Genomic DNA, 18,058 nt, shown 5'->3' with positions numbered 1-18,058 from the left:
CCCAGGCACCTCCGCGGCTGGACGCCCTGCCTGCCCCGAGAGGCATCGGTGCAGGAATCAGGCTTGGCTTGTGCCAACGTCTGGCACCGCAGCATGCTCAGGGTGCATGCCCCAGAGCTGAGCCTCCTCTGCTGCAGCCCAGCAAGGGCTCCTGAAACACAGCCTCCCACGTTCCCCAAAACTTTTATTTTTACATCAGCCAAGCACACAGGCAAAGTCAGGTCAGCGCTGCCTTAGCCGTAGGGGCCTAGGGACCCGCTCATGAAGAGACACATCACCAGGGGCTGGTCCTTGGGGCTCATGACCCCAAGCTCCCCGGGATGTGGGATGGGCACTGCCGTGTTCCCTTTTGCCGTGCTGACAGACAGCCCCGAGGGCTGCGACCCAGTGCCCTGGCGGGCTGGGGCCGAGCTGTTAAAGGCAGCACTAGGGAAAAGCAGAGGTAGTTTCCCAGCTCGGCACAACAGGTCTAACGGGGGTTCGTTTGCACCCCTGACAGGCTCCTGGCAAAGCCAGCGAGGAGGAGCGGGTGCCAAGGGTGCTGCTGCCCTTAAGGCTGAGTCTGAGAGCTGCCGGCTCTCCCTCAGGGGTGCCAGCATGCACCCACACACTGGTGTGCAGGGTCAGCGCTGCTCTGGGGCCATGCTAGGGCAAGCCCTGGAGCTGTGCTTCCAGCACCATCCCCACAAGGGGAAAGGCACTGTCGGTGAGTGTAAAAGCACTATCTGTGGTGACTGGATGGGGTGACCTTTCACGCAGGGCCCCCTCTCCTCCTGCCAGCACCAGGCCAAGGCAAGGGACCCTGTGAAGCAGCGGGACAGGCACTGTGCAGGCACTGTGAGGCAGGGAGGGGTGAATGGAGGGGGAGGAGGTGCCCAAACCGTGGCACCATAGTCCCTGACACTTGCTCAAGCTGGGTATCAGGCCTCCAGAGTCTCCCACTGTGTCCTGAGTAAAACTGAAGAGGTGCAGGATTAGGCCCTGCTAGGGACCAGAGGGTTCCGATGAGGGCACTGGGGCAGGAGGCAGAGCCTGTCCTGCCCTCGCAGCCCCATGCTTGTGCGGCAACAGCCAGGCACGGCCAGCGGCTCAGAGGAAGATGGGCTGCTCCTGCCCGGTCAGTAAGCGGTACGTGGAGGCTGGCATGGTCTTGATGTGGACCTAGGCAGAGACGCACAGATCAGCTGGAAGACGCCAAATCCCGGGCTGGAGGGTGCTGGTGCAAAACCCTGAGCCCAGCCTGCTCCGTGTGCAGCCGCAGCTGCCCCACGGCATGGGGGCCCTGGGCCTGGCTCACCTCGCTGACCGCCTGTGTGAGGATCTGGATGATCTTCTCGTGGGGCGTTGCCACCACGCTCTGCCCGTTGATCTCAATGATGCGGTGCCCCACGCGGATGCCACCTCTCTCTGCGATGCCCCCACGCATCAGGCTGCAGATCTGGGGAGCAGGGAGCGCTGGTAAGATCAGAGCTGTGCCCACAGCCCAGGGCCATGCGCAACCACCACCCCAAACCCTCTCCTCCATGCAGGCTCTGGGCAAGAGCTCTGGACTTGGGGATGCTGTCTCCTCCAGCCCGTGGGTGTGCAGTAAGGGCAGGGATGTCTCTTTGCATTGCTGCCACCGGAGCGACGTGCTGAGCTGTAGGGCAAGGGCAGCCTGAAGGCTTTTGTTCCCCCGGCTGACGGACAGCTCAGCTCCCCCATCCACCCATCGAACCCTTGTGCTCCCATCAAGCCTGGACTGCAGAGCCAGAGCTTCTCCCTGGGCCAGCAGCTCCTGCGTGCCTGTGGGGTAACCGTGTCTCCAATACTGTTGGGAGCATCAGCCAGCACGTGATGCAGCCGTGCCACTCTCTCCACCACCCACCCACCCCATCAACTCCCACTGGTCCTGGAAATGCTCCTCTCTGCCTTTGCAACGCAGCCACTGTGGAGCCCAGAGCAGGGAGTGGCTGGAGTGCTGGGGACAGCAACAAATGTCACTAAGGTTATGCCAAGAAAGCCAGGAAGAAACGACCGCCCCAAAAGCAAACAGCTAAGGAGCACCAGGGAGACGGATCCAACCGCCGGTGCTGCAGGAGAGCTACGAAGAGACTTTTGCTGTGGCACAGCAGAGCCCTGGGAAACCTCAGCCCTGGCAGGCACAAGGAGCGCTGGAACTGTGTGCTCGTCCATGCGGACGCAGCCAGAACCGCGTGTCCCTCTGCCAGACGGGTGGCTGAAGCCCTCGGCTGACCCCGGCCTGGCCCTGCTCCTGTCCCCGTGGGCACTCACCACGCCGTTCTCAACACAGAAGCCCAGCTGGTACTTGGAGTCGGGGCGCCGGATAACAGCCGTGGTGACAGGGGAACAGTGCACGATGTTCAGCGTCACCTCTGTCTGGTGCTTCAGCTCCTGGAAGATGGGATAAGGCTTTGTCAGACTTCGGAGGGCTATTTGGCGTGGTTGAGAGGGGCGACACAGCCATGTTGCTCATGGGAGCGCTGAGGATTAGCAACCTGTTTTCAATGGGGAAACTGAGGCACACAGAGGGATACTGCCTTGCTCAAATTCAGGGAGAAGAACTTATAAATCCAGTCCAAGACATCCCACTCTGCTCCTGAGGCCACACTGTCCTTGCTTTCAGCTCCTTCCTGCCCAGGAGGTAGAAGATGCAACAGGTTCCCTCCAGGACAGGTGCCTGCCTCCTCACCCACCCTCCTCCTCAGGCAGGGCCCTGCCCGCACCCTGCTGCAGCAGGTTTAGTCCCCAGCCTTGTCACATCCCTTCCTCCCAAGTGCTCAGAGCAGGGACTGTCGCAGGCCACGGAACAGGTATGGCACCCCACACTCCTGCCCCGCTGCCCCCACGGCCTCCTATCACCCATCCGCCCCCAAGCCAGGAGCATCGGGGGGGACCCCGGCATTAGACACTCCCAGACGCATTCAGGCCGGTCCCTGTCTCTGCCAGCACTCACCCTCCTGCCAGGGTAGAGGCAGGAGGCCACCCCGCGCACAGCCCCGGCTCACCCGGATGATGCTCTGGCAGGTGGTGAGGGGCAGCCCCACCAGGCTCGTCCCGTTGACGGACATGAGGCGGTCTCCGATGCTCAGCTCGCCCGACCTCTCCGCGGGGCCCCCGTGCATCAGGTTGGCGATGACCACTGTGGGCAGGATGGAGCCCCAGCCCGACTCCACGATGGCGATGCCCAGGATCTCCCCCTTCTGCTTCCGGATGCAGACCTTGGCGGGTGGGGAGCACAGATGAGTTATGGTCACCAGAGACATGAGGCATGTGTCCCAGCCCCAGCACGGGTGGCCTGGGCTCACAGCCAGCTGGGATGGAGCCCAGTCTTGTAGGGAGCACCTCAGCTGCTCAGGGAGCCGTGGAGGGGATGACACAAGAGGTGCCAGTGGGTACCCCACACTGTCCCCACCCCTCCAAAGCAGCTCTTACGTCCTTGCAGTTCTCCTGCCGGGAGAAGTGGGTCAGCTCCGCATTGTATTGCTCCTGGTCCTCGAGGGCACGGCTGTACTGGCGAGGGCTCAGCTCGCTCGGGTCGATGCTGTTGGCCTCCAGGAAGCGCTGGTAGGCCACGCCAAACGCCTGCCCGATAGCCTGAGCAATGATCTGGGCCTGGGGAAAGAGAGGGGTCATTCATGCCCATGGCTCAGGGCCAACGGTCTCATGGCCAAACTGGAGTCGACAGCTGCCAGTGCCCTGCAATGCTCAGCACAGGCACTGTGCCCTGGGAGCTCCAGGGCATCCTGGCTCCTTCCCTGCCTGAATGGGCCCCTTTGCAGTGCCAATCCTCCCCGCTTTTCTTGCTGGGCCCCTCTATGTCACAGAGGTGCTCAGGCTGGGCTCCTTCCCCCTCTATGTGCTCGCTGGGAGCCCCCAGCACGGAGACCCAGAGCACTCGGTCATTACAGCGGGACGGGGCCCAGGACCCCAACGCCACCCTGCCCTCCCGAGGGACTCGCGCGTCGCCTCACGTCGGCCGAATGGAAGACGTGGCAGATCATCTTGTAGAGCCGTTTTTCCTCCGCCACGTCTGACCGTCGAGGCAGTTTCCGGCGTGCCATGAGCACCACAAGGGAGCCAATGTCGGCGATGTAGGAGATGGTCTGGAGGGAGTGATCCATCATGGCCTCCTGGCAAGAGGGACACAGGCAGAGACGTTCAGCCCTCCCCGGCCTGATGGACCCCGTGGGCAGCCCGCGAGCCAGCCAGGCACCGCCACAAGCAGGAAGGGTTTGGGTTCAAATACCACTGTGCCGGGATGCAGCTCAAATGCTTGGCACACGCTGCGCAGAAACCATGTCTATGCTAAAAGGTACAAACAGCTCCTGTGATCAAAGACTCATCTGAGTCTCTGGGTGCTGGTGCGGGAGAAGACAGCTCTTCCCTCTTACTATAAAGCAGAAGCTAATCCTGAGGCAAAGAACTACAGAAATTTCAAGCCTAGGTTCCCTGGAGCTTGGTCTGGGAACGCAGCAGCTCCCGCAAGGCACAGTTTGCATGAGAAGCCTCATGCAGCCATGCAGAGAGCTGAGGGACAGGACACGTCTGCGTGGGATGGCTGCGGAATGACATGCCTCCTCCCAGACGCGTGTCCTCGCCCATAGGCCATCCCTGGGCACGACCCTACCGGCGTGGGTGCAAAGCAGAGATCCAAGGCCAAACAGGAAGATTTCAGCAGCCCCAAAGCCATGCCGGTGCTCCCGTTCCCCGCTCACCTGCGTGTCAGCTGTGAGCACCTTGATCCTCTGTGTGGAGACAAACAGATCCACCTCCGTCATGGGCTGGGACTCCCCCTCCGGTGCCTGCAGAACGAAGCGCCCAGGAGAGGTCACTGCTGCTGCCGGGACTCCTCTGGGTCCCTGCCCCACAGCCGGGAGGTCCCTCTGGGCAGGTTCTGAGCGCTGCCCCACGCCCACCAGGGGCCAGGCTGGTAGCAGTCGTGCCTCCCCCTACCCTCCTGCACCTTGATCCTGTCCACCGCCTCCTGGGCCTGTGCCATGCGGACGCTGGTCGGGGGGTTCCTCTCCGAGACCAGCTGCGTGGAGCCCAGGTACTTTGCCCCAAAAATCACACCGTCCAGCAGATCCTCCGGGTCACAAGGGCCTGGAACTGAGGCATCGGGAGGGACTAAGCAGGGGCTGGTCCCCCCAACTCTGAAAACTAGGGGTACCAACTCCTACTGCCTGTTAGTTGCATTCCTACACATGGCAAAGCAGCTCAGTCCTTGGGAGATGGGCTTCTGGCATCACCTGGGGACCAACTGACCCCAGGGCTGCTTCTCCCTTCCCTTGGGCACACCCTGGCATCCCTCTTTCTCCCTTCCCAAGCCTGATCCCTCCCCAGTTCCTGAAGCACCCCCATTTGCTCAGCGAAGGGCGAGCTGGGATCGAACGAGCCAGCCGGAGTCTGCAGCCACGTTCCCACCCTGCGTGGGTGCAGAGCTGGGTGCTCCCTCCCCAGCTGGGATCCCTGGCCACCCCGCATTCGGGGTCAGAGCAGGAGGCGGTGGGTCAGGACTCCTGGGTGCTTTTGCTGCTCGAGCATAGAAGCAACTCACCCTCTTTGAAGGCTGGGCAGGAGGATGGGGCTTCCCTGTTCTGCAAAGCAACGAGAGAGCAGGTGAGGCTCTGGTTGGGATCCCAGGGATTCAGCCTGCCCGCCCTGTGGCCAGGCTGCCCCTGGAGCACCAGGACAGTGAGGGCACAGCGTCCTGAGGCTGGGGGCGTGGGGCGCAGGGTCCTGGGGCTGGGGGGGCCGTTTGGACCCACCAGCCTCTTCCCCGGGGCATGCACGGATCAGACAGCCATGCAAGTATCCCCCCGCATGCAGGGCGGCAGGAACCAAAGCCAGTACCGAGGGTCTTGTCTGGGCACCCCAGCAGCATGAGGCCCTGTAAGACCTGAGAAAAAGACAGCCCTGGCTCCCCTCTGCCCCCACCAAAAACCCACAAGGGAGCAGAGACAAGGGGCATGTCCTGGCTCGCCACCACACTGCTGCAGCCCATGCATGATGCACTCACGGTCACACCGCTTTGGGGTGGCTGCTCTCCCTCTGGAGCCGGAACGGGAGGCAGGGCCACCCAGGCTGGCTCCGGGGAACCGTCCCGATTGCCCTCACAGGCAGAGTCGACCTCGCAGAGCCCTTCTTCATAATACCAGCCGCCAGCAGGTCCTTTCTCTGAGCTCTCCGTCCTCCCCAGCCCTTCAGGCTTCTCCACAGCGGCTGGTTCCTCCCCAGCCTGCAGCATCTCCAGGTTGGTCCCAGCCAGGACGTCGGAGCGGGCCAAGGGCGTCTCGGCACTGGCCTCGGGCAGCCCCCCCTCGTAGCACAGGAGGCTCAGCAAGTCCTCCCGGTCGGCCTCAGCAAAGAGCAGGCCGTGGCAGGGCCGGGAGCAGGCCGAGTGCTGGGCGCAGCAGGGCCGTGTCTCCAGGCCCCGGCCCATGGCCACGTGCAGCGGGCAGGGCCGGCACTTGCCCTGGCACTCCCCATGGCTCCGCCGGGCCTGCTCACCCAGGACAGGGGCTGTGCCAGCGCTCGAGGAGGGCAGCGGGTCCTGCTCTGAGGCGGGCGAGTGGTCGCAGAGGTTGGGGTTGAGGGTCTCGAGCTGGGCCAGCAGGCCCTGGATCTCTGAGGGTTCGTCCTCTGCATCCTTGGCCCACTTGGCCCTGCCCAGGTGGGTGCCGGCCTCGGGAGCCTCGTCCAGCTCCATGCCCGTCGGGTCGCCGCTGCTGGGGGCTTGGGGGTGTCCTGCGTCCCGAGGGGTGCTCCCGGCGCTGGGTTTCCAGTCAGCGGAGCCCTGCGGCCCCGCAGTCACTGCCTCCTCTTCCATCTCTCTTCCCAAGTCCCGGCAAAGCTCAGTTTGTCCGCCCCCACCTCCTCTGAGGTCCGAGGCTGAAGCAGGCCCCGAGCTGGGCCCCAGACCCCTCCGCTGACCCTCGGGGACGGGCAGGTCCTGCCCGGAGCTGCAGCCAGGGAGCAGGGCGATGAAGGGGAGCCCCTCCGGCTGCCCGGCTCCCGCACGGAGCTCAGGGGCGCCAGGCCGCACCACAGGCCCTTCCTCCGTGTCCATGGCCGGCGGCTCCGGGGCCTCGTCGCTGCCGAGATCAGGGGCGGAGGGCGCAGCGGCCTGGAAATCCATGCTGCTCTCCATGGCGTCGCTCCGGCCCGCAGCGCGGGGGGGCGGCCCTGGGCGGGGAGAGGGACCCGGGGAGCTGCGGAGGCGGGGGGCCCGGGGGGGCCGGGGGGGCCGGGGCGGCCAGGGCCAACGCTGCCGGCGCCGGCTCTCCCCGCTGGCGGCCGGCCGGGCCCGGGGCCGCGCTGGCCGGGGCCGGTCCGGTCCGTGCGGACTCACTCGCTGCCGGCGGCGCCGGCCCGGGGAAGGGACGGGTCGGGAAGCACGGTCCCGCCGCCGCCGCCGCCGCTTCCGGGCCCCGCCGCTGCGCATGCGCGGTCCGGCCCCCGCCCTTCCCGGCGTGCCCCGCGGCGCCCCAGCATGGCGGCCCGGGTGCTGCTGCGGGCGGTGCGGGCGGCGCTGCCCGGCCCGGCCCGCGGCTACGCCAAGAAGGCGGGTGAGCCTCGTCCCGCGGCCCCGGCCCGGCCCCCGCTAGCGCCCCCTGCCCCGGGGCCGGTCCCGCGGCCCTCGGCCCTGTGTCCCGATCCCGCGGCCCCCGGCCTTGTCCCCGCGCCCCCCGGCCCTCCCCAGTGGCGGCCTTGTCCCCTCCGCCCGGCACCTCGCCCCGGGTCCCTCGCGCCCAGCCCCGCGTCTCCCGGGCCCTGTCCCTGCCCCGGCTCCCTTCCTCGCGCCCTGCGCCACCCCTCGGTCCCGTCCCCGGTGCTGCTGCAGCCCGTGGTGGCCGCGTTCCCGGTCCCTGTTCTCGGCCCCTGCTGAGCCTGAGCCCCGTCCCTTCCCCCGCCTGCATCTCTGTCCCCCCGTCGCCCCCCGTCTCGACCGTGCCCTTGTCCCCGCAGCTATGAAGTCCAAGGGCAAGAACTTGCCGAAGGAGGGGCTGAAGGAACCCGAGGTGTGCACGGACCCCGCCATGCTCACCACCTACGCCATGGGGGTCAATTATTTCAAGGACGGCCCGGAGGTGGCCCTGAAGCCCGACTCCGAGTACCCCGACTGGTAGGTGGTGCCCAGCTCCCCTTGCTGTGCGCAGAAGGGGGGTCCCTCCTGGGCTGCTGTCCCTACAGAGGTGCCATCCCAGCGGCCCAGACAAGCGTAGGAGAGACAGGGAACCGTTTTGGAGGAGGACTGCGGCTCTGCAGCCCAGAGACCCTCCCTGAGGGCCGGGGAGGAGAGCAGGCTGCACTGTGGATGTGGTGGGTGAGGGATCCACGCGTCCTGGTCGCACACTTCCATCGCTCCGTCCCGTGCTTGTCCCTTTGCCCTCCCTGCCGCAGCCTCACATCCTCTGCGTTCGCCCCCAGGCTCTTTAAGATCCACCTCGGGCCCCCCAAGAAGCTGGAGGAGCTGGACCCCGACTCAATCGAGTATTGGAGGCGCCTGCGGAAGTACAACACCTGGCACCGCAACAGGCTAAAGAAGGGCAAGAAGCTGTAGGGGCTGCAGAGCTCGGGGTGCGGGGGCTGCCCTGAGTGCCAGCACGGGTGGCGCTGGGACCAGCTCCCGCTTTTGGTCTCTTCTTTTTGCTATAAACTGCTAATAAATCTCTGGTGAGGCTGATACCTGTTACGGAGGCTGTGGCAAACCCAGGCCCTCGGCAGGCTCGGTGCGGGTCCCCCCTCGTGCCGGGGGCTGGTGAGGGGCTGAGGCAACACAGACCACAAATTCTCGGTGTATTTGCTAAAACAGAAGCTCAATTCTTTGCTCATAGAGGGAGCCTATGCCGCCAAATGGGTTCTGCTCCCTGCTCTGTCACAGTCTGTGCCGCCACGGCTGGGGCTCAAGGGCCCCGTAGGGGGGTCTGTGTAGTGGGTTTGGGGCGGGGAATGACTCCACTGGCGTCGCTGTGTCCCCTGGGGGGCTTGGGGGCTGAGCAGCCTGTGCTCCCCGGGGGCGGGAGGACAGGGGCCAGGCTCTGGCGGTGACACGGGGGCAGCAGGAGAGGTGAGGGGGGACACGGTGGCCCCTCGCAGTGCCACCCCGCTGCTGCGCTCTCGCTTCCTCCTCCAGCAGCAGGGGAGCAGCGGCCGCTGGGACGCCAGGGTCCCGGCTTGGCTGGGCTGTGTGGTGAAGGCAGGGTCTTCCCCACAGCAGCGGGGGCCTTGCTGCCCTGTCCCCGCATGTCCTCGGCCGGCTCTGGCCTGGCAGAGCCCGGCAGCTTCCCCTCGGCCTCGGTCCTGCCCGTGCGTTGGGCAGGCTGAGACGTGCCCCTGTTCCCTTGGTTCGTCTCCATCCCAGACTCGCTGCCCTGCAGCTCCTGCCTGGCCTTGAGTTGGGCTACGGGGACAAAGCGGCCGCCCGCTAGGTCCTCCTGCAGCGAGGAAGGGGCGATGGAGCCACCGCCCGGCCCAGCGGTGACCCCAGTGCCTACGCTCTTGCGCAGGGGCTGGGGCCGGGAGCTGTGCCTGGCTCCCCGGGGGGCTGGGGGGCGGCCGGGTTGGCAGCTGCAGCGCCCGTGCGCCACGGCACAGGAAGCGGCGGAGGAAAGCAGAAGTGCCGTGCTGTGGCGCGGGGGGGCTGGGGGAGATTTTGGGTTGAACCCTCATTTCCTCTGCGTGGGGCTCAGCGCGCACTCTCGGAGCTGACGGGGCTCAGGCCGGGCCGTATCCAGCGGTGAGTGCCCTGTCTCCACCGTGTCTGTCCTGCAGCTTGCCCTCCCCTCACCGCCCCCCAGCGCGTCCAGGCCCCCCAGTCCAGCAGCAGGTGAGCAGAGGGGGCACCCGAGTCCCTGCCCTCTGTCTCAGAGCCCCCCTGCTCGGGTGAGTGTCACCCAGCCACTGCAGATGGCTTGGTCCTGGGGACAAGTGCCCGCCCGGGGTGGGTTGGTGGAGAGGAACCCAGGGGGAGGAGGAGAGAGCCCGTCCCTGGGTGCTGCCCCCATCTGGGGTGATTCATGCCACGCTCCCCTCGCTGCCGAAGCCTTTGCCAGGGTGAAGGGGAGTTGAGGTGGGTCCCAGCCCCATGTCCCCTCCCCTAACCGTTCCGCGGGCTCCTCGTGGTGGCCCGGCAGGGCTCATGCTGGCTCCGGAGCCACCACCCGGAGGCCTGGTGATGGCGAGGGGGCGGCTGCCAACGCACTGGGGTCTCTGCCAGAAGGAGAGGGGTCCCTGGGCTCAGCCCTCTGTGATGGGCCCCATTCTCTGTGTCCCCCGAAGGGATGGGGAAGGTGACAGCGGACATCCCCTCTTTCCAGTTCCTTGGACCCTGTCCTGTGAAGGTCCCCGGCCTGGGGCTGGGCTAACGTGGTCCTGGCTCCTCGCCTGAGGCCGAGGGGGGTGAGCGGGTCCCCTGTGCCACTGTCACAGCTCTTGTCCTCCGGGCACAGAGGGGAAACTTGTGTCATTCCTGGCTGGCTGCCAGCGGCCGGATCCAGCAGTGCTGCCTGGCCGGCTCCGGGCACCTCCCCAGAGAGACCAAAACCCTCCCGGGCTCCTGCGGGGAGGTGACCCAACACCGTGAGCTCATGCCGGTGCTCTCCCTCCTGAGCCACCCTGTGCCCGGCTGGAGCAGCGCCCAGCGGTGCCCAGTGGGGTGCAGGCGCCTGTCACCCCGTCACCTGCTGACGGCTTGTCCCCTCTGCGTCCCTGGGCAGGTGGCGGCGGGGCTGGGACAGGATGGGGGACTGGAGCATGCCCATCGGCTCGCTGGGCGAGGAGGTGGTGGCCCGGCTCTGCAAGCTCCTGGATAACGCCAGCCGGGGCTGGCGCAAGCTGGCTGAGGTGGCCGGGGTGGAGAAACGCTTCAAGTGCAGGTAGGGGTGGGGGGGCATCTCCGGGCATCCGTCCTCCACCGCGTGACAAAACGCACGTGGGCGCAGCCCTGCCACGGGCTGAGGGAGGGGCACGCGGGTCCCCAGGCCACCCCATCGTGGCCACAGCCTGGGCTGGGGGCACTGCCGGGTCCCCCGGCGGGGGTCCCCGTCCTCCCTGGGTGGGAGGTGGGCTACGGCGCTGAGCGCTGTGGGCGCCTTGCAGCGCGGAGGAGCTGGAGATGTGCTCGCTGAAGGTGCTGGAGCCCCGCGGCAGCCCCACGCAGTGCCTCCTGCAGCTGCTGGCCGAGCGTGACTGCACCCTCAAGTACCTGCTGGGCTGCCTGGAGAGGATGGGGCACACGCAGGCCTGCCAGGTCCTCAGCAGCGCCGGTAGGATGGACGGCCGGGTCCCACGGGGCCTGGAGAGGGGCACCAGGGGACAGGGGCTCAGCAGAAGAAAAGCAGGGGGAGATGAGGAGCAGTGATTCCTGCTGGTGGTCTTGCTCTGAGTAGTGGGGCCCGGGGCAGGGTGGGATGGGATGGGGTGGGGCAGATGCAGTAGGGCGAGATAGGATGGGATGCGGTGGGATGGGATGAGGGGGGCGGGCAATGGGATGTGGTGGGCCAGCCTGTGATGGGACCGGATGGGATGGGATGGGACAGGATTGGACAGGTTGTGATGGGACAAGATGGGGTGGGGTGGGACAGGGTATGATGGGACAAGGTGGGACGGGATGGGGTGGAGCAGAGTGGGGTGGGATAGGATGGAACAGGATGAGGCGGGGTGGGTGGGATGGCACTGAATGGGACAAGGTAGGATGAGATGGTTGGGACAGGACAGAGGAGTGGGATGGGACAGGATGGGGTGGGATGGGATGGGAGAGGACAGGCTGTTGTGGTTGGGGGTGGGACAGGGTATGATGGGACAGGACAGGATGGGACTGGATGTGATGGGATGCTGCAGGACGGGGGTCTCAGCCAGCCCAGGCTGGTCTCTCCTCTCTGGCAGTCCAGGACTTGATCCGCATCACGGTGCAGCCGGAGTTGCAGGTGGTGACAGAGGGGACCCGGGTGTCCCTGACGTGCTGGGCGACCGGCCCGCCGGGGCTCGCATACCAGTGGTTCTGCGGGAAGCAGGAGGTGAGGTCCCACTGCGCCACGTGGAGTAGGGCCCCTGGGCCCCGTCCATGGCGAGGGCACCCAGACGGGTGGGAGGGAGCCCCTGGCTCCTTGGCCCCCTCCTGTCTCGTAGGTGCCCGGAGCCACGGCCCCAGAGCTGGTGATCGACACGGCCGCCCTGCCGGGCCAGCCCAAGTGGTACATCTGCCGGGTGAACTGCGGGGCCACCTTCGCCTTCTCCAGGTGGGCCCATGTCCAGGCGGAGAAGAGCAGCAGCCCCAGCTCAGGTGGGCGCCGAGATCCGCATCCCCGGTGTTATGGGCTGGCACCCGTGGGGCACCGCTCGCCCCATTGGGACTGGGGTGGCTCCCATAGGGCATCGTGTGCCATGTTGCGCCCTGGCTCAGCTGCGAGGGTCTCTGGGCTTGCAGGGGTGACGGTGCCCACGGAGGAGCCGAACGCCCTGTGTCCTCCTCATGCCTGCTGGCTCGTGCCACCCATGGGTGCCAGGGCCTGTGGGTGAGGGACCTGGGGCCTGGGGGCAGCTCGGCAGAGCCCTGCTGTGGCCCGGTGCCAGATTTGCTGCCACATCCCCTCCCCAGCCAGCGGTTACTGCCCAACCATGGCGGGGCTGCAGATCCTGCGGCAGCCACGGCCATGCCGCCTGGCCGAGGGGGACACGCTGGTGCTAGAGTGCAGAGCCATCGGCAACCCCCCGCCCCAGTACCAGTGGTTCAGGAACCGGCGCCCCGTGGAGGGTGCGCAGGCGCCCCAGCTCCAGGTATGGCAGGACCCCGGGTGCGGCATGGCGCGGCGCGGCACGGCGCGGCACGGCACGCCGCCCCAGCTGCCCGCTCTGTCCTGCCGGCAGGTGAAGCTGGTGACGACGGCCGAGCGGGGAAGCTACTCCTGCCGCGTGTTCAACCTCTTCCACGAGGTGTGGAGCCGGGAGGTGGATGTGGAGATCGGTGAGGGCCCCGGACAAACCTCTGTGGGCCCCCAACCCGCGTGGGGTGTCCTCGCTCTCCTCTGTTCCCCTTTAAAGCCCTCCCGTGGCTGCCCTGCAGTTTTGGAGGGCTCCAGCCCCTGCCGGGACGTGCTGCCATGCGTAGGGCTCCCTGACTCCCCTCTTTGCCGCAGGCCCGCGGCTCTTCGCCTCCGGAGGCTCCTGGCAGGAGGAGGATGGAGGTGGGTGGGGGCAGAGCGGGCAGGTCCCCGCTGCTCTGCCCGCTGCGCTCCCCGGACACTGCGGGGCCATGGCACGGCGTTTCTCTCTTTCCAGGCTCCCCGGAGCACGGCAGCCCTGGCCAGCTGTACGGTAAGAGCCTGTCCAGGAGGGGTTGGTGGCCCTGTGGGGCTGTGACCGTCCCCAGTGTCACCCCATGAAGCTCCACTCGGCCAGGGGTGCTTTGGGTGCAGCACGCCAGGGAGAGCAGACCAGCGAGGCAGGGATGCCACGGGGCACCCTGGTATCCAGGGACAGTGACACCGGCCACAACCCGGTGTCGCCTCTGTAGGCTGAAGGTAGCGGGGACAGCAGGAGCGTCCCGCTCCATCCCCAGCACCTCCCGCTTCTGTCCCGGCAGCCACCGACAAAGTGGCCCTGCTGATCGGCAACATGCACTACCTGCACCACAAGCAGCTGAAAGCGCCCATGGTGGACGTGCACGCCCTCAGCGCCCTCCTCCGCCAGCTCGACTTCAAGGTGGTCTCGCTGCTGGACCTGCGCAAGGCCGAGATGCAGATGGCTGTCAACGAGTTCCTCCTCCTCCTCGACAAGGGTGTATACGGTGCGTCGACACCCGCCCCGGGATGGCTCCAGCCAGGGCGGAACTGGGTAGTTTCGTGCTGGCGGGGTCTTGGGGGGGCGGCTGGGCAAGAAGCGGGCACCGGCAGGTCAAGGGATGTCACCCGCTCTCCACCCCTCCCGGCAGGTTTGCTCTACTACGCCGGGCACGGCTATGAAAATTTTGGCAACAGCTTCATGGTGCCCATCGACGCACCCAGCTCCTACACCTCGGCCCACTGCCTGTGCGTGCAGCGGGTGCTGCAGAGCATGCAACAGCGCCGCACCGGCCTCAACATCTTCCTGCTCGACATGTGCCGCAAGAGGTGACCCGGCCCCAGCCACCAGCCCAGGGACAAGCTGCCGCTCTGGGAGGTCCCGGCACAGGGGTGCCCGTGGGTGCTGGTTCCCAGGGGAGCGGAACGGGGTGTCCCTGGGGTCCCACCCAAACCCCTTGGCTTTGTCTGGATGCCCCAAAGCATCACTGCCCCAGTTGAGCCGGCAAACACCACTATGGGTGGGCAGAAGGGCACGGGGAAGCCCACAGAGTCTGGGGTGCCTTGGGTGGGTTTTGAGGGGGTGGCACGTCCCAGCTCTGCCCAGCAGCACTTCTCTTGCAGGAACCTCAACGACGACATCATCCCTCAGGTCGGGGCGCTGCAGGTCACAGCCAACATCGTCTTCGGCTACGCCACGTGGGTCACCTCCCCGCACCCCCCCAGTGCGGGCAGCGGGGCTGCGTCTCCCTCCCTGGCTCAGAGCGGGGCCGGGGCTCTGTCCCAAGCCATGGCTCAGCCCCGTTTGCACCCGTGTCTCCCCCCCACATATCGGCAGCGTCGCTCCCTCCGGTCAATGCTGGAGGTGGTGGGTGAGGGGCAGCCCCCAGTCCCTTACAGGGCAGGGAGATGCCCACGGCGCTGCTCGGCTTCAGGCAGCACCTGAAGGGATTAAGCTCCAAGGCTCCTGCGGAGCACAGTGATTTGGGCTGATGATGCTTTAAGCATCCAGGATCTGGCCACAGATCCCACCTGTCCCCGGCACAGGGGCAGAATGAGTTGATGGGAGCGGGTAGAGCCCTGGGTGCCCTGCTCTGGCTTCCCCAGGAGCTGTCCCCCAGTGGGGGCTGGTTCCCGGGGGAGTGACGGAGCCCACGATGGAGCCGACCGCTGCCCCGTCCCCGCAGGTGCGCGGATGCCGAAGCCTACGAGCTGAGCCAGGGCGAGCTCTCCAATGGAGTCTTTGTCACCTTCCTCAAGCGCTGGCTGCTGGAGGACGAGAAGATCACGGTGCTGCTGGACAAGGTGGCCGAGGGTGAGTGGGGAGCGGTGGGGGACAGCGACCCCCCTGGCAGCCCCCGCTGACCCCCCGTGCCACCCACAGACATGGGCACGCTGGAGATCACGCGGGGCCGGCAGGCGCTGGAGCTCCGCAGCAACCTCTCGGAGAGACGAGCTCTGACGGACCCCATCTGCCCCCCGGGCCGGGACGAGTCCTCCGCCAGGAACCTGCAGTGGGCCAAGGCTCACGGTGAGGGTCACGGCCACCCTGTCTGGAGCTGGCACCCAGTGGGGGGGATGGTGCCGAGGCGGTGGGCAGCACCTGCTGGTTTTCTCCCACCCTGGAGGAGAGAAACCGCTGGCACAGAGCCACCAGCCCGGTGGCAGGAGCATCATGTCGGCATCCCTGCTCCGGGGTGACACCGGCGGTCACCTCGCCCATGGGTGCAGCTCCAGCCCTGAGCACCTGCAGGTCCCAGCCCCACACTCGCTGTCCCCTCCCAGTCCTGCCGGAGAGCCGGCACCTCCACTTCGACTGTGGTGTCACCGTCCAGCTGGGCTTCGCCGCTGAGTTCTCCAACATCATGATCATCTACACTCGCGTGGTGGCCACCCCCGGGGACATCGCTAAGTGCGAGGCCAAGCTCACCGACATACCTGAGGTGGGAGCGTGTTGCCGAGGCCTGTGCCGGGGCGATGCTGGGGAATAGGGTGGGCAGACCCACGGTGGTTTTCACGGCTGGACACCATCTGCGGCAGGAGCTGGACGTGGACCTCAAGTGCACCAACAAGGAGAGCCCGGAGGAGGTGGGCAGCCCGCTGGCGCCCGCCTGGAGCCTCAGCTGCCCCTCCTGCTGCCTCTACAGCCGGCTCTGCGGCTTGCAGAAACTGCGGGTAAGAGCCGTACTGGGCAGGGGTCCGGTGCCGGGAGTACGGCACGGCCATGGCTGTGGCCCAGGACGGGTGCCCACGCTGCCAATGCCTCCGCAGCAGGAGCTGGCGTTCACCGTCTGCCTGCAGTACCGCTACCACGGCATGGACGACTTCGTGGAGGAGAGGCGGACGGTGAGCGTGGGGAAGCCGCTTATCGCCAAGCTCAACCTGCGGCTGGCGGCCTCCCCCTCGCCGCCTGGCAGCCCCCTCTCCCCCTCCCCCCCCGGGAGCTGGGAGGCGGCGGGGGGGTCCTGGGTCAAGACCCCTGAGGAGAACCTGAGCCCTGAGGTTCCCGGCTCCCACGCTCTGTAGAGGGACAGTGCGGCCCCCCCTTGTCACCGCAGTCCCCTGGGGCCACGTCTGTCCTGCTTGGGGGGCTGGGGGCTGGAGGGGATGGAGGTGACGTGCATGGAGGTGGGCGTCGGGAGGGGGTGAGCCCCATCCTGGCCTGTGCCGGGGGTGCAGGGCTCGCTGCGCGGCACGGCTGGGACCCCTGCTGCCCCGTGTACACAGAACTGCCCCCGCGGGTGCAGGCAGTGCCAGCTCCACATCCCCTGGCATGGCAGTGCCAGCCCCATATGCCGGGCCAGTGCCACCGCCATGTGCCAGGACAGTGCCAGCCCCATGTCCCTGGGCAGTGCCAGACTCATAAAGAGGGCGCTGCCAGCCCCACGTTCCCTGGTAGGGCAGTGCCAGCCCCATATCCCAAGCCAGTGCCAGCCCCACGTGCCAGGACACCCCCCGGCAGCCCGGGGGGCAGAGTGCCCAGACCCCACGGCTCAGCTGGCGCGAGGCGTCACGCCGGGGCAGGGCTGGGTTCGTTCAGGCCTAGGAGAAATAGAGAGAAATAAGCAGATTAGGGGGCAAATCCCGCGGGAGGGGATTAGAGGGGGGTGGGAGCGGGAGGGTTCCTGCTCCCCCACAAGGGCCTGGGAGAACCCCCCGGTGCCCCCAGCTCTCCCAGTAGCACCCAGTTCTCCCAGTACAACCCCAAGTACAGGGCTGTGCTGGCCCCGTCTGGGCAGCGCGTGATTTCAGGACAGGATTGGGATCTAGCAGGGAGAAAAAAAGCCTTTTTGCTTGGATTTTTCCCAAACATGGCCCCACGTGCTGGCGGCTGCAAATGATGTGAGGCGTGCTGCACCGGGTCTCAACCAGGGAAAGCACCAATAAAGAGGGAACGGCAGGCGGCTTGGCGCTCCTACAGCTTTCCTGCATTTAAATGGTGGTTTTTTTGGCCAGAAATATTGCCTGTTTCTGCACTAAGCGCAGTGCGGCACCGGGGTGCCCATGGGAGGGAATGGGCAACCGAGCCCTCCCGCGAGGGTACCCCGAGATCCCTCACCACGGTGCCCTGGGCCGTGCCAGTGCCACCCCATGCAGATTAGCTCGTTTAAATAATTCACATAACCCCCCAACCCCAGGGGCCCAGGGAGACGCATCCCCATCCCGGGGCCTCTCCGTGCCCTCGCTTTTGGGTGGTGGTTGCAAGACCTGGGGGGGAGCACCCTCGCCCCAATTAGGCTCCGATCAAACGGGTCGCGGGGTGCTGAGCCTCCCGCTCTCCGCGCCAGCCGGCTTTTGTTGGCGCTCGGGAGGCCGAGGGGTGCCCCGGGCTGGCGCCAGCCTCGGCAATTATGTCATGTGAAAAGCGCAGCCCCCATTGAGCGCGTCCCTTCCCCCGGATCAAACCCCATTACTTCCGCGGCCGTTGCTTCATTATCTCCCGGCCAGAGTACGCCTCTGCCGGGGCTGCTTCACCTCGGCCCCGGCCCATTAGCCGGGCTGGGGAGCCGGGGGAGCATCGATTATGCATTTAATGGGTTGTTAAAGGTTTAATTGTCACTAACAAAGCAGACGAGCAGCAGCAGCCGGGGGACAGGGGACAAGGAGAAGGGTCTTGCTGGGGTCAGTGCCTTGCCCGGCCCAGTGGCATCCTGGCCGGTCCCGCCTGACCCAGGGGCTGTGGGGACGTCAGAGTCTGGCCCTGGGGCTGTTGGATTGGGGTGAGCCCCCCCCGGGCGTGGGGGCTATGGCCGGGGGTGCTGGTGCTGAGCGGGGTC

General features: G+C 66.7%; 3 protein-coding genes across 3 annotated transcripts; 2 read left to right on the top strand and 1 right to left on the bottom strand.

The window, feature by feature from the left end:
- Window positions 1-167: 167 nt before the first annotated feature.
- Window positions 168-7,457, bottom strand: APBA3 (amyloid beta precursor protein binding family A member 3). The gene is made up of 10 exons (XM_072845806.1): window positions 6,023-7,457; window positions 5,561-5,600; window positions 4,967-5,112; window positions 4,719-4,805; window positions 3,975-4,133; window positions 3,436-3,615; window positions 3,009-3,221; window positions 2,275-2,394; window positions 1,298-1,438; window positions 168-1,161 (listed from the first exon to the last, which is right to left on the bottom strand). Exons 1-10 carry the CDS (start codon window positions 7,445-7,447, stop codon window positions 1,090-1,092), a joined length of 2,583 nt encoding a protein of 860 aa, XP_072701907.1. The 5' UTR covers window positions 7,448-7,457; the 3' UTR covers window positions 168-1,089.
- MRPL54 (mitochondrial ribosomal protein L54) lies at window positions 7,416-8,689 on the top strand. Its single transcript, XM_072845813.1, has 3 exons — window positions 7,416-7,571; window positions 7,972-8,128; window positions 8,434-8,689. The coding sequence occupies exons 1-3, from the start codon at window positions 7,496-7,498 to the stop codon at window positions 8,564-8,566; spliced, it is 366 nt and encodes a 121-aa protein (XP_072701914.1). The 5' UTR covers window positions 7,416-7,495; the 3' UTR covers window positions 8,567-8,689.
- A 2,054-nt stretch (window positions 8,690-10,743) lies between these two features.
- LOC140643572 (mucosa-associated lymphoid tissue lymphoma translocation protein 1-like) lies at window positions 10,744-16,307 on the top strand. The gene is given in 17 exon segments (XM_072845555.1): window positions 10,744-10,880; window positions 11,104-11,270; window positions 11,890-12,020; window positions 12,133-12,280; window positions 12,577-12,686; window positions 12,688-12,780; window positions 12,871-12,967; window positions 13,140-13,187; window positions 13,282-13,317; window positions 13,586-13,789; window positions 13,934-14,111; window positions 14,406-14,480; window positions 14,969-15,096; window positions 15,166-15,312; window positions 15,567-15,724; window positions 15,822-15,956; window positions 16,053-16,307. Coding segments are annotated over 17 exon segments (2,247 nt in total).
- The last annotated feature ends 1,751 nt before the right edge of the window (window positions 16,308-18,058 follow it).

Source organism: Ciconia boyciana, chromosome 24 (assembly GCF_034638445.1).
Source record: "Ciconia boyciana chromosome 24, ASM3463844v1, whole genome shotgun sequence".
Taxonomy (NCBI): domain Eukaryota; kingdom Metazoa; phylum Chordata; class Aves; order Ciconiiformes; family Ciconiidae; genus Ciconia; species Ciconia boyciana.
Note: the sequence above shows the minus strand (reverse complement) of the source record. Positions and strands in the feature narration are given on the sequence as shown.

Coding starts and splice junctions, on each gene's coding strand:
- MRPL54 (XM_072845813.1), top strand. CDS start 7,496: ATGGCGGCCCGGGTGCTGCTGCGGGCGGTGCGGGCGGCGCTGCCCGGC. Junction 7,572..7,971: donor CGGCTACGCCAAGAAGGCGG/GTGAGCCTCGTC, acceptor TTGTCCCCGCAG/CTATGAAGTCCAAGGGCAAG. Junction 8,129..8,433: donor GACTCCGAGTACCCCGACTG/GTAGGTGGTGCC, acceptor GTTCGCCCCCAG/GCTCTTTAAGATCCACCTCG.
- APBA3 (XM_072845806.1), bottom strand. CDS start 7,447: ATGCGCAGCGGCGGGGCCCGGAAGCGGCGGCGGCGGCGGCGGGACCGT. Junction 5,601..6,022: donor CACCCCAAAGCGGTGTGACC/GTGAGTGCATCA, acceptor GTTGCTTTGCAG/AACAGGGAAGCCCCATCCTC. Junction 3,222..3,435: donor GGCAGGAGAACTGCAAGGAC/GTAAGAGCTGCT, acceptor CCACCCGCCAAG/GTCTGCATCCGGAAGCAGAA.